General features: G+C 37.9%; 1 protein-coding gene across 1 annotated transcript in view; it reads left to right on the top strand.

The window, feature by feature from the left end:
* Cpb2 (carboxypeptidase B2) overlaps positions 1 to 22,444 on the top strand; it is a 36,701-nt gene that overhangs the window by 4,840 nt on the left and 9,417 nt on the right. Inside the window, 7 exon segments of the mRNA XM_071611743.1 lie at positions 1,343 to 1,427; positions 3,301 to 3,425; positions 5,644 to 5,752; positions 8,714 to 8,815; positions 10,960 to 11,064; positions 19,245 to 19,355; positions 20,527 to 20,620. Of these exon segments, the coding sequence (XP_071467844.1) occupies positions 1,343 to 1,427; positions 3,301 to 3,425; positions 5,644 to 5,752; positions 8,714 to 8,815; positions 10,960 to 11,064; positions 19,245 to 19,355; positions 20,527 to 20,620 (731 nt within the window).

The following is a 22,444-nucleotide window of genomic DNA, read 5'->3' as shown; positions in this document are numbered from 1 at the left end:
TATAAAAAGGGCTGGAAAATACCCTGAGTTCAATTCCTGGTACCAAAAAGAAAGAAAGATAAAAGGAAAGTAGGAAAACAGAAGAGTCTATACTGTGAAGAAAAGCAAAGGAAAAAGTAAAACTGAAAATTTAGGAAGGTAGACACCTTTACATGGGAGGGGGCTTGAGGAGGAAGGAGCACACGGTGAGATTCAAGGGTGCCAATAAAGTTGGATTTCTTAAGCAGGTGATGGGTTCATAAACATTTATTCTATAATACAATAAGCTACTGTCAGCATACATTTTCTCTTCTGTATCAAATAATTTATTTGTTATTGACTTAATAATTATACATATTAATGATGTACAGTGAGATGCTTTGATAACATGTATATCAAATAATAATCAGGTTATTTAATGTATTCATCTTTTCATACATTTATCATTTCTTTGTGATGAGAACATTAAAATCTTCTCTTTCTGCTATTTTAAAAACACTCAACCCAACATAGTTTACCATAGTCACCCTACTGCAACAGAACACCGGGATTTATTCCCTATTTCTGTCTGTCATTGTACCTGTTGAGTAGTATTTTCCCATCCCTTCCTCTTCCCACCTGCTGGTAACCCCTCTTCTACTCTCTTCTGAGATCAGCTTCTTTAGATTCCACAGATGGGAAAGATCATGCAATTCTTACCTTTCTATGCCTGGCTGATTTCATTTATTGTAATGTCCTCAGGTTCTTCCACGTTGCCACCAATGACAGGATTTCATTCCTTGTAGGACTGAATATTCCACTGTGTCTATGTACCACATTTTCTTTATCCATTCATACAGTGATGGACACTTAGATGGATTCCATGACTATTGTGAACAGTGCCACAATAAACCTTGGAGTGCAGGTATCTCTTCCACATACCGATTTCATCTCCATTGTGTCTATGCCCAATAAAAGGATTGCTGGATCTTCTGGTAGTTCTATTTTTAATGTTTTTTTTTTGAGGTGCCACCATATTATTTTCCATAATGGCTTTACTAATCCACATTCCTACTGATAGCATATGAGTTCATCTTTCTCCACTTCCATGCAAAATAAAAATTATTTTGTTCTTTTTGATACAGAGAGAAGAAGTTAGTACTCTGCAAACTGAACCCCACTCAAGAGAGCTGTTGATTTTGCAATTGCTTAGGAATAGAAAGAATGAGAAGATATTCTCTTTTTATAAGTCCTCTATCCTTCTAACATTTCTAAATTTTGTTTCCTTTTTACAGTTACCTAAAAGCTCCTCTAGTATCATTTTTAAAAGATGGATATTTCATTTCCACACTTTTATTTAACATCAAAATCCTGTTTTGCTTTTTTTCCCCAGTGGCCAGGTTTTATCTGCTCTTCCTAGAACCTCTAGACAAGTTCAAGTTCTTCAGAATCTTACTACAACCTATGAGGTAACTTCTCCCTTATTTGTGCCTATATTGGTAGCATTTTGTATGCCGTTGTATGCCACATCATTCCCTCCTACATTCTGTCTCACTTTTTTGCATTGGATGTGAACTCCTTTCTCATAAGCTTCACCCTTCTCGTGAATACACGACTTTGTTGGTTCCAAAATTGAACCTTCATTTGTGCTCTTGACATTTCAGCCAATTTCATGTTAGTACTCTAAGCAATTTAGTGAGACCCTGTCTCAAAAGAAAAAAATAAAAAAGGGCTGGGGTGTGGCTCAGTGGTTAAGTGCTCCTGGGTTAAATCCCCAGTACCAGGAGAAAAATAAAAATAAAAAAAAAAGATTGAGAGTAAATATTATTGAGAGTAAATGTATCCTTACAAAGCCACTACAGTAAAAGACATTCAATAGAATTTTGCTTATAAATTGGTGGTTCTTAACCAAGGAATAAGCATGAAAGACACATGGAACACATCTCCCAGAATGTCTAAGGTTTTGAAAATTGACAGGAGTCAGAAAACAACATAGTGAAAAACTGGTGGCTCCATAGTTGTTGGTATTCTCTGAGAAATAGAGGTCAGACCAGATTCAAAGTGTGAGCCATAAAAGGAATGTTTGCTAAAGATAAAGGGGAGGGAGCTGGGATGGCAGGGGCACCTGCAGACCTGATGCCTTCTGAAGCTTCTGCAGGCAGGAGGATCTTGCATGGAGGATCTAGGCTGCAGAGGAGTTCCAAGGAGAACTGGGTGTGGGGACAGGGGTGAGTCCTTTAGCCAAATTGCCTATTGTAAGAGCCCTGTATCTGGGAGGAATGGACCTGGGTGAACATACCCACAGTGCAATCACTGCAGCACTGGGCAGTGTGGCCTCAGACTATGGGAATCACCAGGGTTGGCCACTGGGAACACCAGTTACCAGCAAAAGAGCTGAATGGCACATATTCACAGCCACCACACCAGGATAAAGAAGAACTACTACTAAAGAAATCATCAGAGACTTTAGAACTTTATTTCTTGTTCTACTATTTGGTGGATGATTTTAGAGAAATTAGCTATAAGCCTTAATGCTGTCTGAACAACAAAAAACAATAACAGATGATGCCTAGTTTATATCAAAGTAGTATTATAATGATCAAAGGAAATGAGTTTGAAAGTGCTTTGAAAAAAATATACCATTTTAAAAAGTAAATATCTGGGCATGGTAGTACATGCCTGTAATCCTAGAGACCCGGGAGGCTGAGATAGGAGGATCTCAGGTTCAAAACCAGCCTCAGCAAGTTAGCAAGGCTCTAAGCAATTTAGTGAGACCCTGTCTCAAAAGAAAAAATAAAAAAGGGCTGGGGTATGGCTCAGTGGTTAAGTGCTCCTGGGTTAAATCCCCAGTACCAGGAGAAAAATAAAAATAAAAATAAAAGATTGAGAGTAAATATTATTGAGAGTAAATGTTCAAAGACCTTAATTAGATTAAAGGAACACTGACATGGTAATAATATTAAGTACATGGAATTTTTATTAGATTAGATTAACGTTTAGTCAACTTTCTTTCGAGACAAAATTTTCATTTTTTCCTTTAAACATCTGACATACATGTCTGGTTTTATATTTGAGTTATAAGTATGTCCATTTTTTCGTTCATTGTCTCACTGAATATTTATTGAGTATCTGGTAAGTTTTAGGCTCTCCTTAGCAACTAGAGTTAATGAGAAGAATAAAAGCAACTCCCTGCAAAATGGGCATTCATATTATCATGTGTATAGACGTTGTCCTTTTCATGTCCCTTTTATAGTCACAACCTTTATGACTCTGGCTACAGATGAGGATGATGCGAACAACTCTTTGACTTTATCATTCTTCCTCCTCTGCCCAAAACTTCAGATTGTTCTCTGGCAGCCAGTAACTGCTGAATTCATTGCAAAGAAAAAAGAAGTCCATTTTTTTGTGAATGCATCTGATGTAAGCAATGTGAAAGTCCATTTAAATGCGAGCAGAATTCCATTCAGGTAGGCACCATTTGGTACGTATTAAATAGCAATTACAAGCACCCATTATGCATTTGACTAGGAGGTGGAATATCTGCTTCTTGGAAAAATAAAGTACATTCAACATGGCAGCGTGGAAAGCTCTGAAATGGGCTGGTGGTAAAGCCCAAGGCCTGGCTTTGTGACACCCTCTCATAAGCCCAGTCCTTTATTTGAAATGAAGGTTAGACTCAATGATCTGTAGAACCTCTTATCATTTCTCTCTCTGGGATTGCTCTGTGCCCAGACCTGGGGCATAAAATGGTCATTTACCATAGTGATCCTAGGTTTTGTGAATCTCTTAAAAGAGCTGCTGCTGAAGAGGATTTAGCTTTCACAAATTCTTCCTTAACAATGTCAGCGAACCTTTCCGAATATCTGGCCCTGAACTCGAAAGTGTACCCGATCCTCTGACTCCGAGGAAAACCTGGGTTGGAGTCTGGCAATGCCACTTATCCTCCTCTGTGACCATGTAGGAATTACATGTGCCTTGGCTAATTTTGTAAATTAGATTTTTTTAAAAAGCATCTACCATGTAGATTAATTGATTTTAAAAAATTTAAAGTATATCAGGTGTTATTTCTGTTCAGAGTCTGTTCCCTGTTCCTTTCTTTCTCCTGTCCAACCTCTCCTCTTTATATCCACTGCCCACCTGCCCGTATCCTCCCATTGTCCCGTGACTTCCTTGAGACCATGGTGTCTTCTGGGTATCAGGCTCTGGATAATATGCTGTAATAATTATTACTAATATATCACAGGTGTTTACTACCTTCTAGGAACTTGCAAAACCAATCTACACATTATACCATTTAATTCTTAAATAAGAATTATTTTACTCTGTTAGGGAAATATTTTCTCCAATAGGCAGATTTTCAAAAATCTTATGAATAAAGGAATTTCTCAAAGTCAGCCAGCTGAAAAATGGCAGAGCTAGAAGTCAAAATGAAACCCTTTTGGTGTCAAAAGGTTAGCTTTTATCTATTGACTTAAATAAAAGTAGAGGGCTGGGGTTGTGGCTCAGTGGTAGAGCGCTTGCCTGGCATGCGCGAGGCCCTGGGTTCGATCCTCAGCACCATATAAAATTAAATAAATAAAATAAAGGTGTTGTGTCTAACCAAAAAATATATATATATAAATCTTTAAATAAAAGTAGAGAAGGCTTTATTAACGTGATAGCTAATTTCAAACCGTCCATCCCAGGTGATAGAATGCTTTAATTCAGTTCACGTGTTTGTCTAGGTGATAGATGAAGCAAGATCCTTTTCCATATCTTTTCTTTTCCTATACTTCTATTTCTCAAGACATTTGGGTCAACTTTGGCAACAAAACATCTGGCACATGTTAATGAAAAACAAGAAGGAAAGGTATTCTGCTTCTCTTTGATCCTTAACTGAAAACAGTAGGGGATATTACAATTGTATATTCACATAAAAGACACTGACAAATTGCAATCAAGAAATGTAGATCTGGGCGGTGGCGCCCGCCAATAATCCTAGCAGCTCTGGAGGCTGAGGCAGGATCCAGTTCAAAGTCAGCCTCAACAATAGCGAGGCACTAAGCAACTCAATGAGACCCTGTCTGTAAATAAAATACAAAATAGGGCTGGGGTTGGGGCTCAGTGGTTGAATGCCTTGAGTTCAATCCCCAAAGGAAAAAAAGAAATGTAGAGCAGGGCACGGTGGTGCACGCCTGTAATCCCAGCGGCTGGGGAGGCTAAGGCAGGAGTATCCCTAGTTCAAAGCCAGCCTCAGCAATTTAGCTAGGCCCTAAGCAACTCAGCCAGAGACTCTGCCTCTAAATAAAATATTTTAAAGGGCTGTGAAATAGACAAACAAAAAAGGGGGGGCTGGGGACATGGCTCAATGGTTAATCCCCCCCCTTTAACCCCCGGTCAAAAAAAGGAAGAAAAAAGAAAGGAAGGAAGGAAGGAAGGAAGGAAAGATAGATATTGGTGGGAAAAGGTGAGGTTTTGGAGGTCCAGAAACCATGCAATTATAGAAGCTGCTTTCTTTCCAGTGCCCACGCAAGCTCTGCTGAAAGCGTCTGTGAATGGCAGATGGGGGTATTTTATACCCCATGAACTGTTCATTAGATTCCTTAGCAATCTCTCCCCATACTCACCTACCGTGCCTGCAGAGGGCCAAGTCGGAAGGTCAGTGTTCTGTTTGACAACCAGCTCACCCTGTGTTTCCTCACCTAGCATCTTGATGGAGGATGTGGAAGATCTTATTCGACAGCAGACTTCCAATGACACAGTCAGCCCCCGGGCCTCCTCCTCATACTATGAACAGTATCACTCACTCAATGAAGTAAGTCATCGCTGCACTCGCTCTCCAATGTTCCTGTTTTCATTTAACCTGCATTGCTAGCAACTATCAGCAAATCAGAATTGGTGGAAGAAGTTAAAAGAAAAGAAAAGCACACTTAAGGTTCATTATATGATGGTAACTCATTGTTTTGAGATATCTTCCTGGGAAGATTGCATCCTATTTGGTAAACTGCCTCTTGGTAAGATGTTGGTCCACAGTTAAAAGTATTTTTAGGTCCTAGAAATACCATTGCTAAAGAACAATGGAAAATAAAGCATAGAACCTTTTGATTGAAACAGCCACAAAAAAAAAAAAAAAAAAAATCACCAGAATACTTGCCAGATTACCTCACTGATGAAAGCAATATATTCGTTTATAGTTAATACAGTATAAATAAATGTATTTTATTCCCCTGAGGAAACTGTTTAAACTAACTGTAATAATCATAATCATAAATTCCTGTTTTAACCTTTAAGAAACTGGATTTCTGTTCTATTAGTACTTCCAGGCTCCAGTCTTTCTAGAGGAAATCTGAAACTGTTTCTCACGTTCACTTCCCTCAGCTGCTTTCCCATAGTGCATTAAGAGTCCTTTATCCATATTTGTTAGTTAAAGAGTAAATACCTCAAAGAATTTTCTTTTTTTATACACTATAATAAAACACCTTGATCACTCTTGGTCTTTCTTAGGAGCATACTGCTATATTGCCTAATATAGGTTTGGTTGTTTTTTTAAATCATTTTTGACTAGGTGCCCAGAAACTTTTAGGGATCACATCCATGTTTTTAAGACGTCTAAGACTTGGGTAATAAAAATCAATTTTGTATTTAATCTTTAAGTACATCTGCTGCTTTCCAGTTAGTTAAACCAGAATTCAGTCTGCTTCTAGAATCCATATGCCTGGCTGATGGATGGGGATCTTAAAATTGCATCTGCTCCTTTACCTCTCGTACTCTGTACTATTCCACATAGGCCGCTTCCCTCTGGCCTGTCAACAGCAGTACATAACAAACTTGAAGCAGAGAGGCTAGAAAGACATGGTTTTCAAAATGCAGAAGGTGAAAGTGTCACTGTTGTGCTGAGTGTCATGGGAAAAGAGGATGCCTTAAACAGAAGCATTTTCAAATACTTCCAAAAATATATTTTTAATTATTTTATTTTAAAAAGTTATGTTTCCATATCCTGAAGAAAGAGTTGGAATGACATGAAAAGAGATACTAAGTATACAACTGTGTTCATCTGCTAGGGATTCCTGGACAAGATACACAGTGTGATTTGAACAATAGAAATGTATTTGCTCACTGTTCTGGAGGCTGGAAGTCCCAGACCAGGATGCTGGCAGGCCTGGTTTCTTCTGAGGCCTCTCTCCTTGTGTGCAGACAGCTACTTCTCTATGTATCTACATCCCTGGCGACTCTTTCTGTCCTTATCTCCTCTTCTTCTAAGGACACCAATCAGATTGGATCAGAGCCCACTCTAAGGGTCTCACTTTAACATAATCCTATCTCCAAATTCAATCACTTTCCAAGGTACCAAGTTTAGGGCTTTAACATGAATTTGAAGGACATCATCAATCCATCCCCATGACATTGCAGACAATGTTTGGGACTTCTCTCCTGCCTTCACATACTTCTAATCCTTTTATAGAAACCATGGTGATCTTGCTCTAAGGTAATTCCTCTGAGTCTTTCTTTCCCTTTCCATGGTGATCTTTTCATCAGCCCTACTCACAAGATGATCTGATAGGCAGGAAGATTTCTTTGGTCACATCAGAAAAATTTAAGTAATTCACTGGAGTGAGAAACATCAATATTTAACAGCCAGAAAATACTTCTTAAAGCAAATGACAAGAGCAAAGAGTTCATCAAAGACTGTTTCCTTCATTATCCCAGGTTAGAATGTGAAATGAGTGACATTTGCCAGTAAAGTTGACTTTATACAATGCAACCTCCCCCTATTGGAAGAATTTCACTGAGCTATCAAAGCTATAGTATAAGTTAATATCAGGTAGTAGTCCTCTTAGGTGTATTCATACCTAGAAGAGTAACGCAGGAAGTGGAATTCCAATGAAGACATCCTTGCTGGTTTAATTTTGGACACCCCAGACACTGAGAGTGTCAGTATGTGGCAGCAAGCAGGAATTCCAAGGGTCTCTTCATTCTCAGCTTGGGGACAGTCACTCACACATACCACTTATGGAAAGTCAGTGGCTCCAGTTCTCATCAAGTAGGATTGCTACTTGAAATCCTCTCTAGAAAAATTCCCAGAGACAAAGCCAAGGCTTGACCATTCCCATTTCAGAAGCAGGAGCAGCTCTAGAATTTCTTTTTCTTTTCCCTCCAACGATGATCTTGACAAAAACTGAAATACAGGTGTACTACAGCCTGGGAGGGAGGTCCCGAATCAAATGACTTTTCCAGAAGGAAAGTTGTTTTTCTCCACACTCTCCTCATCTTTGCCTCTTGCCAGTCCACCAACCTCACTGTGCTTGTGCAGTTCAGTGGGAAACGGTGATACTGCTATTTGTGCTGGGTAAACACAGTGCCTCAGGCTCCCTTCACCTGGAAGAGCAAATTTATTTATTTTAAGTCTTATGTAAACATGAACTCTTGAGTGAATGGCAAGAGGGTCTCATACACAGAGGCAGGGACTCAACATGATGAGCCTATAAAGGTAACTTTTAGAGGTTGTACAGGACAGATTAATTTTTCCTATGTTGCCATTCATTTCTCAGTACTTTTTTACTCTTTCTCTAAACTCAGCATTGATCAAAACTTTAATTTTATTAATTTTTCTAAATAGAAGAAGAAACATCTCATTCCAAGTGCTTTAGTTCCTCGTTTCTTCCATATACAAAAGTTTTAGAGGAATCTCCTTTCTCTGAAGAAGTTGTCTTCGTCCTTTGGTCAGGAAATACTTTAAACGCGCCCTGTAACTAACCTGTGGCTTCTGCTTGAACAGATCTATTCTTGGATAGAAGTTATAACTGAGCGGCATCCTAAGATGCTTAAAAAAATCCACATTGGATCCTCATATGAGAAGTACCCACTGTATGTTTTAAAGGTATGTTGTAAGAAAAGTCACTGATCTTTCAACTTGAAGGGGGGATGAGTTCTCCGGCAGTGTTTGTTATAACTAGGATCCTTTTTTCTTTGCATTCTAGAAATATTTGTATCTCAATTGTTCCTAGCTCTAATATCCAGCTATTTAGGAGTTTGTTATTACCATTAAATCTTTTCCTTTAATGATGTCTTAATGATGTAAGAGGGAAAACCCCAGTTCTAGAATAAGTTTTGTGTTTGTGTGATGTTAGTAAGCTGTTTAACTTTACATGGGATTCGTCACCCACCTTCATACAATGAAGGAAGTGGCCTAGATTATTTTTCAAGTCTTGATTTTATATATGCCACTGCCACCTCATACTGACTGACACGGTCTGAGAAAAACAGACACAGAAGAAAAGAGAGTGAGCAAGAGTGAAGTCTGTTATTGCACAAACATTATTCCAACTTTTTAAACAAAAGTAAGAGCTGAACAACCAAACGCAGGGAAAGATAGGAACAAGGGCAATGATAAAATGATGATCCATTCTAATGAACGTGAAGTTTTACGCTCCATTCACCATCCATTTGGTTATTTTTAGTTGCAAAATCTCATGGGAGATAATATAATTGACCCATCGCACCACAGATCAGGCGTTTTCTCTCTTGAATAAATTGGTTTTAGTAAAGGTCAGTGAATGTAGCCACTGGGGGAATTTTAGGAGCTATGACCATAATAATACCTGACTCATACAGTTTTTAACTCTGCATTTCTGTCTTCTACCACTCTCTCCCTTAAAAAAAATTAAAGAGACTCTGAAAAAAATATGATCACTGGAAAAGTACATTTGCTTTAGCAATATCAAATTTACCCACAATAGAGATTGGTGAGCCTCTTCAATCATCCAAAGAAGATAAGACTTTGTGTTAGAATTTCTCGATTGCAATCTGTCTCTGAAAAGAGCTTACAGTGCAAACTTAAGGCAGGTCTGTGCAATGTTGAGTCCTTTTAGTGGTGAAGCCAGTCAATCAGATTAGATCCACATAATCATATGCATATCCACCAATGGTGCTTATTTCAGCCACGTTGCGTGTACTTCTTTGAATCTGAATGTCTGGAAACCCCCCCACCAAAAAAAAAAACAAACAAGTTGGAAAGGCATGCATCCAGGGTCTTTAGTCCTCCTCATACTTGACCAAGGATTTTACACAATGTGAGTCTGTAGGGTTCCTCCATATTTCCAATGAAGATAGAAAGATCAAGTAAGGCAACTAATCTGGGTAATTCTGGATTTTCTTGACAGTACACAGATTGAATTAGCTGGGTAACTCTGTTTGACTATATGTTTTAACCTTTAGTGGCCATTTTACTTTCTCATTGGCTACCGTAGTTGCAGGTTACAAAAAACCCTCCTGGAGTGCTCCAGATGGGAACATTTAACTCTTATTTTCTTGTTCTAAAATTATAAGTCTACATCTTTGTTAGATTTTTACAACACTCTTTCCCTTTCACTCCATACCCCCCAAATTTTATATTGTAATTAATTTTTCAAATCGAATAAATTATGATTAATTTGGGAGGTGTTGTTGAGAACTCTTCTGAAGACATCCTTGAGAAAAGGTTGAGAATTCTAATTCCAGAGAGTTCGTAGCTTGTGCCCGTCTGCCGTGCTATCAATCTGAACAAAGCGCTGTCCCTTGACCTGTTGGTATCAGCTTATGTGAAGATAGATGTGTGCATCTTCCTGTGTGAAATGGAGAAATAGTTTACATGTGGAAAGTGTGCCCTCTAGGGACAATGGTGAGGGAGTTTCTTCCTTGGGTGAGTCTCTATGCCTCCAGCAAAAGGCTGCCCACTCAATACACCCTCCCTGATCTCTAAGGAAGCTTGAAGATATGGCCCCAAGTTACTCTTTCTCTGTCCTCTGCTTCCACACTTCCACATGCAGCTCTGCTAGGTAATGTGAGGCCAGGGGAATAAATTTTGCTTTAAATCAAGAGTTTGAGTTTCAATCCCCAGACCTGATTTGGTGTCATTACTGTGACCACTAGCTAACATCTCTTAATCTCTCTGGCTTTTAAATTTCCCTTGAAAATTATCTATTATCACTATAGAGGTGAAAGTTATCATACTGAAGCTTACATTTTTGGGGTTTCTTTGAGCAGGTTTCTGGAAAAGAACAAACAGCCAAAAATGCCATATGGATTGACTGTGGAATGCATGCCAGAGAATGGATCTCTCCTGCTTTCTGCTTGTGGTTCATCGGCTACGTAAGTCTTCCCGTCCCCTTATGCCAAGGTTTCTAAATATAGGTCCAAGATCACAGGTGTCAGAATCAACTGGGCTGTAAGTAAAATGCATTTTTCCAGATCACATCCCAGAATTCGCGACTCAAAATCTGCAAGTGAGGCTTGAAAGCTAGGATGCTCCAAGCTTACCAAGTGACCTGTATGAACCTTCTCTTTGAGAACTGTCATTTCAAGCATTTAAATCACCCTTAAGATTGTTGATCTTTTCCTTCCTACATTTTTATCCAGAGGTGAATATTAGAAAATAACTAAAAAAAAAAATAGAATGCTGGTTGTATTGTTTACTAAGTAGAAGAAATGTCTGAAACAATTATCTAAGTCGGATCCCAATTTTTTTCCTCTTTTTTCTCCTCCTCCTCCTCCTCCCCCTCCTCCTCCTCCTCCTTCTGTCTGAATTGTAATATGAATATCTTTTGCCACACTCTGCCCTAGAGAAGTGAGCATAAATCATACGCTCATAGGGCAGATAATATTTTTCCATATGTCATAATAGGGAATTATGTCCCTGATGAAGAGATTGCCATCAAAAAAAGCCATATATAGGGTTGGGGTTGTAGCTCAGTGGTATAGCACTTGCCTAGCATGTGTGAAGCACTGGGTTTGATTCTCAGCACCATATGTAAACAAATAAAGTAAAGGTCCATTGACAACTAAAATAAAAAATATTTTTAAAAAGACATATGTAAGACTAATAGTGTGCCAAAAAAGTAAAACACAGAATGAATATAATCTTCCATAATTAAAATGAAATCTTCCAAATGAACAGTAAAACTTATGCTTCAAATTCTATAAAATAGATACGCTCGCCTGTATTGATTTACACACAAGATCGTGACACTGGAAAATACATCAAAATATGTATCTTTCTGATTATTGTTATCACAGTCTTTGTGTTCACAAATACCAGTAACAGAAAATAGATGAGCTGAGAAATTAAGAGACTGCCACTGAGATCTGTCTTAACAAATGAGGTACATCAAAAAATAAAGCTATGCTGGGTGTGATGATGCATGCCTATAATCCCAGCAGCTTGGGAGGCTGAGGTAGGAGGATTGCGAGTTCAAAGCTAGCTTCAGCAATATAGTAAGGCCCTAAGCAATTCAGTAAGGCCCTGTCTCTAAATAAAACATAAAAAAGGGCTGAGGATATGGCTCAGTGATTAAGTGCTCCTGGGTTCAATCTTAGTACCCACCCCCAAAATGTAAAGCTATTTCTGCCCCCACTGGATCTTAAAAAATGCCAACACCTTTACCCATGTTCACTTGCCTTAGCATCTTCCCTTCTGCACAGATGGTAACTGCAGTATCCCTGAGTCCACCAAGAACTTTCCAATCACCACTGGCACTACCTGGATCAAAGGGGATTAGTCCTTGGATAATCTTGAGCCTCACCCAAATTAGGCAATTTTAATGATGGGAGCAGTAATTAGTGGAGAGAGGTACAAGAAAGAGAGAAAAAACATTGATTTTTTATCCTATTGATGAATCTGACAAGGGCTAGAAAGAAACTCTAATTCATGTTGGTAAAAATTATCCCTAATTGCTGCCTTTCTTAACATGATACCTTTCCTTCCTGTTACACATCCTAGCCTCTGCTCTACCCACTTGCTGAATCTTTGTAAGATTAACTTATTTATTCTGAAAATACTTATAAATTGACCATGAGAGGCTAGACCCTGGGGATACAACAGGGAACAAGATACAGCTCAATGATCTCACAGTCAAGTATTTTGCCATGACAGTATAATCCAGATTTTTATGGCCTATAGTCAATAAATTCTATTGACTGGACATTTAAGTAGTTTCATCCTAGCCTACCTCAAACTAATCCAGATCATCTGACAATGTTTTGACCATATCACAATGGTTCAAAACATTGTAGGAGGAAAAGTAAAATAAAATATTTGGCTTCAAGATTTTTAATAGCTTTTTACTTCTAAAAATCAGTAAGCTCAGAGGTGAACTGAAGTCTTAGCTTTTAAATCTCTCCCTTCCATAATTCAATAAAGGTTGCAAAAATCATATAGGCCAGCCTCAGTGAGGGTTGTAGAACACTTATGGAAACTTGAGGTGCATCATCTCTCTGTGTACCTCTCATTCATTCTCAGGAGGTCAAATTCAGATCCTTTCTATTTCTGCAGAGGTGGTGGTGGAGACTGGCAGGTGCATGTTTATAGTGTCACAGCCAAAACCCAGCACAAGGGCAGGGACATCATAGGAGCCCAGTGAATATGTGCTCAGTACTCTCTATACCAACTGGATTTTCTCACTACTAACCTCCCTCCAGACCTCTGCCATGGAGATCTCTCATCTAACCACACACCAGGTTGGTACTTCCAATATCAGGGACTTCATGAAATTCTCTCTTCCCCTCCTTACTTTTGCTGATGCATGACTTGCTAAGGTCACTACCTCAGCTCTACCAAGTCCAAGAGCTGTTCTTTCACATTATCAGGTGCCAAGTGGCCAGGAAGAGTGGGTCCACACTCCCATCCTAATGTCACCATTGTTTTCTTTCTCCCTTGAAGTTCAATATCTGGTCACACCACCCTTAATTTTTCTTGTTGTTACCATCTAATAGCTTCTAGATAATCTCCTGGAACCTGGTTTGTAGTTCTTAATTCCTCCCAAGCCCTTGCTGTCATTTTAAAATTTGAGTGTGAGATCCATCTATCAACCCATCTTCTTGCCTCCTTGAATTCTTTCTGCATTACCAAACCTCCCCTCAACTCTGGTTTAGTGAATTTCTCCCAAGACCATCTTCTGAACATCAGAAAGAATGTTCTCCCTGATCCTTATATCTACAATATGGCCCCAGACAGTGAAAAGGAAGAAGCCATTTAATCTGATTTAATTTCCTCTTCTGCTCCTCTTATTTCTTATAGGTGCTATGCATGCTTTTTTTTAAACTTTAGTAGATATCCTGCCCAAGAATATAGACATTTTTTCCAATTTATCACCTCCTTTCCAGTATTTTTTTAATAACTGTTTGGGGTCACATCACAAACCACTCACTCACCTGAATCCTCAATCCTTGCTCCTCCTTCCCTTCCTCTTAACCTGCTCTTCAGGAGTTTCAATCCTACACACCCCAGAATTAATTATCCTTCTTTTGAGCCATCTTGTATATCCTGGCATTTATTATAATACCTACAGCATTGCTGCTCTTTCTCTTCCAACTGTTAGCTTTTTGAAGGCAGAAACTACTCCTAAGGTCATTTTTGTGTGTGTTTCTATCATCCGGTATATTGTTTGGTGCACGTAATCAGCACCCTACTACCCCTGTGGAATTTGATATTTCAATTACTGCTTTAGGTTTAGACTGAAATACAAACCTGGGGTCCAGAGGGTACCTAAATAGTACCTACTATTGAGTTAAGTGCTTCATTGCCATTGGACAAGTCTGAACAATGGCTATAGACATAGAAATTGAGTGAAGACTGAGGATGGCACTCCTTACTATATTTCTAATAGTAAAATATATCAACTGCTTATTTAAAATTTTTCCATGCACTGGATTCAATGTGCCTTTATGCACTGATCTATTCTCTGTGAAATGGTCATTGGTTATAGTGTTGGGAGGTGTTATTATTGTTTAGCACCACAGAAGAGACAAAGCTACAGCTCACCCTAGACAAGCGGAGTCCTCCTCTGCCACAGGTCCTGCTGATGGGAGTGACTGTCCCCCTTAGTCACTCACTCCCTCTTGTACTCATCTCTGGCAGCCTATCTTCATCTTTCTTCTTTCTCGTTAATAGCAGGACTGCCATTTCACTTATTACCTTCCTCGTTGGTAAAGCATACCTTCAACAAATATGTTGGGTGTCAGGTATAATTCCTTCAGCCGCCTACCTTATTAAGAGTGATCTGTTCTGTAGATGTAAAACTAATGGTACATATATACACAGAATACTATGAGAAAACACTGGCTAATGTATGCTTGGAGAACTCTTTAATATTCCGATGCAAGTTGATAGTAAACAATTTTATTAGCACTGGGGAATGATATTGGACAAATTACAGTCTTATATTGTGTGCATGTATGAATATGTAACAATAAATCATACCATTAAGTACAACCATAATACACCAATAAAAATATGGAAAAAATAAAATAATATGTACTGTGATTGCCAGTGAAGAGGAGAATTATTTTTAGATATATGAATATGTTCAAGTTACCTGAAATGTTATTTTAAAAATCATGTCTTTAACCATAGTTGAGATTACTAAGAATCATACATTTTGTAGCATTTTATAGGTTACATTACTTTAGTGGCACAATCAGATTATTCATATTTTCGAAGTAAAAATAATTGGGAAAATGTCAAATCTGGAAATATTTTAAAAAGCAATAACATTATTCACAGTTAAGAATTTTTTTGAATTCCTCTGTCTGTATATGATTCTGTCCTTAATCTCTAGAATGCTAGAAAAGGAACACAGGTTTAGCCATTCACCAAGTTCACCCCAATTTTTTCCCCTTTAACTAGGTCAGGAAAATATCCGAAGTCCCAAGAATGCTGTAAAACCACTCAGCTGCTCTGTTCAGGTCAACCTTGTATCAGGGCCCATCTCTCCTCCAACAGCATCGAGAAGTCCCCTCGTTACACGCTTCCCTCTGTCTTTCCTTTCAGCCATACCTCTCCCCTGAGATCCTTGCTATTGCAGCTCAGATCATCACCAGTTCCCACTTGCTTTGGATCCTCATCTCTGAATGTACACCTAGACAGGACTACCACCTCCCTGGATAAGGCCTATGAGTGGGATCCAAAAAGACATCCATGTGCCAAGGAATGAGGTTGGACCCTTACATCACATCTTATATAATAATTAACTCAAAATGCATCAGAAACCAAAATTTAAATACTAAAAACATAAAACCCATAGAAGAAAACTCTTCGAAGTAAATCTTTATGACCTTGGATTAGGCAATGATTTATTAGAGATGACACAGGAAGCATAGCCACACACATACACACACAGACATACAAAAAGATGAGACTTTACCAAAATCAAAAGCTTCTGAGTTTTTCAAAGGACACCATTCAGAATATCAAAAAACAATTCACAGAATGGGAGAAAAAATTTGCTAACTATAGATGTGATAAAAGAATTATACTCAAAATATTTAAAGAGTTCTTCCAAATGAGCAATAAAAGACAACCCAATTTAAAAATGGGCAAAGAATCTGAATAGAGAAGAAGAGAGGCAAATGGCCAATTAAAATGGTACACGAAGAGATGCTCAATATCATTAGTCATTAGAAAAATGCAAATCCAAGCCACAATGAATTACCACATCAAACTCACTAGTATGGCTAAAATAAAAAAGACAGATGAAAACAATTGGTACATAATAACAAAAAGTAGGAAAATTGTAATGCTTGTTGATTGTTGTTGGGATTGTAAAATAGTGCTGCTACTTTAGAAAACAGTTTGGAAATTCATCAAAAGGTTAAGTATAGAATTATCATATGTATACGTGAGGTAACTAGACACATTAGTTTACAAACGTTAGTAAGAATACCATTCATAATAGTCAAAAAGTGGAGACATCTCAAATGTGCATAAACTTATGAGAGACAAGCAAAATGTGGTGGAATGTTGTCTTAGTCAGCTTTTTTGTCACTGTGACCAAAAGTTCTGACAAGAACTATTAAAGGAGAAGTTTTGGGGGGACACCTCATATGTAAACCATAATACATCATTCAGCATTGATAAGAAATGAAATATTGGGGCTGGGATTGTGGCTCAGCAGTAGAGTCCTAGCACAAGCGGGACCCGGGTTCAATCCTCAGTACCACATAAAAATAAAGGCATTATGTTGTGTCCATCTACACCTAAAAAATAAATATTAAAAAAAATTTTTAAAAAAGAAATGAAATATTGATTCATGCTACATTTTACATGAATCTTGAAAATATTACACTAAGCAAAAGAAGCCACGCTCAAAAAGCTACATATTTTATTCTATATGAAATGTCCAAAACAGGCAAATCCACACAAAACGATGACTAGTTTTTGCCAAAGGCTAGAGTTGTGGAAGGAGTAGAAAGGAGAATGATTCCTAATATGCATGGATTTTTTTTTTTTTTTTTTTTTTTTTTAGTATCAGGGATTGAACTTATTCAACCACTGAGCCACATCCCCAACCCTATTTTGTGTTTTATTGAGAAACAGGGTCTCACTGAATAGCTTAACACCTCGCCTTTGCTGAGGCTGGCTTTGAACTTGCCATCCTCCTCCCTCAGCCTCCCAAGCTGCTGGGATAACAGGCGGGCACCATTGCGTCCTGCACATGGATTGTTTTGTGGAAGGGTGGGGATAAAAATGTTCTGAATCAAATACTGGTGATGGTTGTATAACTATGTGAATATACTAAAAACCACTGAATTTCACACTTTTAAACAGTGAATTTTTCTGGTATGTCAATGTATTACAATAATTGCTTTAAGGAAAAATAGCTTCCCCTACTCCTGGGATGGCAACTGCAGCTACACATGAAGGCAGGGCTTGGTGCCCACAGTACAGAGTATTTCAGCCCTCACTCTCCCATTGTCTAGAGCCTGCCTATACAGAAAGAAATTCCAGGGCCAACCCTGATCATCTCTCAGAGCTGAACTTTTTGCTGAAAGACTCATCCAAACAATGGTAAAGGTAGAAAAATAAAGAGAGCAATGCAAATAAAGAAATCCACCATCCCACATCTATTATAAATTCAGCAAACATTGAAAAATTAAAATGACAAATGCATTTTAAAATTACACTGGAAAGTCATAGACTCTCCTGATATTGTTCTAAGGATAAATGCTACATTCCTGCAGAAAAATGACACCAAGAAAAATTTACAAATTTGTAACGCAAAAATTTATTTAACTGCTTGCTTAACTATTTAAAAAATGGCTTTCTCATTCTCTATATTTCCTTTCCTTTTATTCAGCTCCTATTTCTGGCCTGTAGTAGAGTAAAACAATAATAACTTGTATTTTTTTCTTTCCTTTCTCTCATGTTTCATAAATAATTATCCTGGCAAAAAATTGTAATGACTCTTGTAATTATTAAATGGAAACATGGGTATAGCATTCTAAATATTTAAAGGGGAAACAGTTTTTGCTATAGCTAAGGTAGGATTTAAAAATCTTTGTCAATAATGAAAAAAGCATTTCTTACCAATATATCTGTTTTTTTGTTGCTGTTGTTTTTGTGGTGCTGGGGACTGAACCCAGGGCCTGGGGCATGTGAGGCAAAGACACTAACAACTGAGCTATATCCCCAGCCCTCTTATCAATATCTTTTATAAAGTTTAAGGAAACAATTATAAACAGAACCACAAATTAAAATGGAGCAATGTTGCCACGATGAAAAATTTAAGACAAAAATTTGCACAAGTTGAATTTATTTAACCAGGCAGAACTTGTCTCTGTGGGTCTCCTGCCTATATATTTGGTCACTTGGAATGGACTTTGTGTATGCCCTTGGATCATGCTGAAATATATGACTTGAAACTGGGTATGAGTCTAAAACAAAGGAACATGGTTCAGAGGATATATATATTAGGAACTGAGATTGAGTGCCTAGGAAAACTATCACTGATTTAAAAACAATTCTAGCATTCAACTTCACACCAAATTCTAAGGACAATGTAGAAAATACTATCTAATCAGGTGGGGGAAACAAGACAAGATTAGTGTATGTACTGACTAATATGAATTATCAAAAGAGAAGCTGAACTGAATTTAGGTTTTTTTGCTTTGTCGAGGGATTTAATAAATACTTATTTCTGTTTTTTGAAGGAAAGTTTAAAGAATGTATGGATTAAAGACTGGGGATATATTTTGGTGGTAGCATGTACAAGCCTCTGAGTTAGATCCCCAGCATTGCAAATAAACTAATTAGTTAATTAATGAAAAAAAAGTATTGTTCTATTTTGTGCCTCCATTAAATAGGAAGACTATATGCAGGGCATTTACCACCACTAATTCAGTCCTTTTAATGAATACTCTTCCCAAAAGTTAAATCTGCAAATTGAAACATGCCAAATGATTTTTTAAAAAAATAAAAGAAAATCACATATAAAAGTAGACTTAAATTTAGAAGAACTTAAATGAGATGTTATTAAATGGGTTTAATTAATTTGTAGGTAACTCAGTTCTATGAAAAAGAAAAGCTGTATACCAATCTTCTGAGACACGTGGATTTCTACATTATGCCAGTAATTAATGTGGATGGTTATGACTACACGTGGAAAAAGGTAGGTGAAAGTGAAGAAAGCAAAACGTGCCTGGGATATGAGAATTACAGGTTGAATTATTCATAGAAAATTCCTTAATCTTAGCATAAGGGTCTTATTATGAAAAATAATAATTTCTATTATGGAAAATTTTAAATACAAATAAAAATGAACATAATTACATAGTAACCTCTTATGTATTCATTACACAGCTTCAATTTACAGTCAACTCCTGTTAGTTACCTTTTCATCACTGAGAAAAGATACCTGAGACAATCAAATTAAAAGAAGGAAAAGTTTATTTGGGCTCCTGGTTTCAGTCCATGGTCACTTGGCTTTGTTGCTGTGGGGCCTGTATCAAGGCAGAACATCATGGTGGTACATATGGTGGGCAAGGTTGCTTACCTCATAGTGACTGGGAAGCAAAGAGTGAGCAAGAGGAGACCTGGAATCCCAACATCCCCTTCCAGGCATTCACTCAATGCCTTGACTTTCTTCACTAGGCCCCACCTCCTGAAGGCTCCACCAATCCCAATCGTCCCCCAGGTTGGGAACCAAGCCTATCACACATGGAACACAGGAGGACAATTAGGATCCAAACCCTAACACAACTCATGGCCAACTTTGTATTATCTGTATCCACCATCCACTTTTACCTTCCTCTTATTATTCAAAGCAAATCCCAGACACCATATCACTTCATTAATACATATTTCAGCATGCATTTAAATAAGAAAAAGACTAATTAACACACATATCAAAAAGGGAGAGCATTGAAACTCAAGACTCAGACTTAGGAGTTGAGACACAGTTAAAATATTTTGCTTTTCTTTGAAGGAACTCAAAATCAGTCTGTGTGTAAAATTAATTTAAAGGAAACAAGATTAAACAAGAAGGTTTATAAGCAGCTTAGTGGAAACAAATGAAAAAAATTATTTTTGTATAGGTCAAAATTCATCAAATGTGACCATCTTGTTTGGTTCAAACGGAACTAGTTGGAGTGAACCTGACTGAGACCTGGATAAGATGGGGGTTATGTCAGGGGAGGCTGCAGAGGCAGCATCAGGATGATGGACAGAGGTGTGGGGGTGGCGGAGGGAAACCCAACCCTGGCCCTTGGGCTTCATAAGTCCTGTCTTTCCTTGAGCTGCAAACACCACCTTGGTTATCTGTTCCTGTTTCGTTTCCTTAGAATCGAATGTGGAGAAAGAACCGTTCTTCCCATGAGAACGACCGTTGTATTGGAACAGACCTGAATAGAAACTTTGCTTCCAAACACTGGTGTGGTAAGTTACTTGCCTATTGCTAGTATTGTCTCTTCATTAAGAGGGTGAGAAAGGCGTAGGAATTCCAACTAATTACAGAGGAGTCCCATATGAAATGGGGAATAATTTAAATAATAAGCTTTTGAGGTAAATGTAATACTATGAATGTTGACTAGAATCAGCAAATCAACTTTGCTCTTTCCTCCTTGATGTTTCTTCATCTTTAAGGTAAAGGGAGGTAGGACCACTTCTTTAAGGTCCCTTCTGGCTTCAGAATTCCAAGATTCTATTATCTTAGAATCAAGGAAGTGACTGTTGAAGATCGTTCCTTAGTAAATAAATAACTTAGGCTATCACAGACCTGGGGTGGCAGTAGGACTTCTTCTTTTCAATTGTGCTGGTAAACATTTAGCTTCTATTATAGTGTTTGAAAACATTTTCCTTTTTTTTTCACTATTCAGTTTCTTAAATTCTTTTATGAATAATTCTTTTATGAATATTAGCAAGAAGCTAATAGCAAGTAATTAAAAATAATGCAAAAAATAATATAAAAAGATAAGCACAGTGGGAATCTATCATTCTTTGATTTGAATGAGCTAAAATGCTCAGTGACTATTGATTTGAAGATTTTAGAACAATCTGTGCTCAGGGAGGTAGGCATTAGTTCATCTTTTTTTTTCTTGTAGTATTACTAATGCTATAAAACAAAGCTAAATTGAACATTGAGCTTAAATCAATGTAGTTTTGAAAATGGGTACACATGGCTCTGTAGGGACAAGCTATTGCACCCAGAGGAACATCCTCATTTTCCCACATTTTTGCACAATGCAGTATGTGATTGTATGTATTTCCTTCAAAAGAAGTAAAAATTTGTGATGTTGAACTTCACCAGTACCTCAGAGCACATGTGGCAGCCTCACTACACAGCACTCACCTTGCTCCTTCACTTCCTTGCCTTTCTAGGTTAGAACTCTTGGAGGGCGGGGCCATCACCTTTTACCTAGCAAGATGCTTGGTATGTGAAGGGCTCCCACAGAATATTGCTTTAATGAGCCTGTGGAAGCATTTAGTTGCCCTAGGAATTCCATATGCAGGAGGAACACAGGAAGGAGTAGTTAATCCTGATGTGGGCATGAGAGAACCAGCCACTCAGTGTGTCCCACTAAGAGCCATCCTTGGGATTGCCAAAGAAGAGTGTTCACAGAGGCCCAAAGTCTGCTGTAGCATTGATAACTGTACAGAGACTCAAACAGCAGTTGCTCATGTAAAAAATAATCCAAGTAAACAGAGGGTTATTAAGTGCCAAGCAGTTCACATATATTTACCTCCTGGATTTAACTAGCATAGATAGACTTTAAAAGTGAAGTTTTGTCCTAGTCCTTTCTATGTTGCTAATAACAACAATTTATGGACTGGGAAAGTTATAAAAATAAGAGATGTTCATTTTTGGCTCATTGAGGTTGAGTTCAAGGGGTCACATCTGATGATGATCTTCTTGGTAGCATAGTTCCGAAGTAGCACAGAGCATCACACGGCAAGAGACAGTGAGTCCCGGAGAAATGTAGCCAAAATGGATTTTACAAGAAGCCCACTTTCAAGATAACCCATTCATGAGAACAAAACCCTCCTCACTTCTTAAAGGTCCCACCTCTTAATATCTTATGTGAGGATTAGATTCCAACTGGATTTCAAAAGGAACAGACTAGTTTAAACCACAGCCAGTCCCTTGTTCAAGGACACATATCAAATAAGTGAGAGCTAGGATATAAACCTAGGCTGATAGAATTTTTCAAAATTCTTCTAAGTCAATCTCTCTTCAATCATTTCGCTTTTAGAACTTCCTAT

The sequence above is a fragment of the Marmota flaviventris genome, chromosome 4, assembly GCF_047511675.1.
Source record: "Marmota flaviventris isolate mMarFla1 chromosome 4, mMarFla1.hap1, whole genome shotgun sequence".
Taxonomy (NCBI): domain Eukaryota; kingdom Metazoa; phylum Chordata; class Mammalia; order Rodentia; family Sciuridae; genus Marmota; species Marmota flaviventris.
The sequence above is the reverse complement of the archived record's forward strand: the minus strand, read 5'-3'. Positions and strand labels throughout refer to the sequence as shown.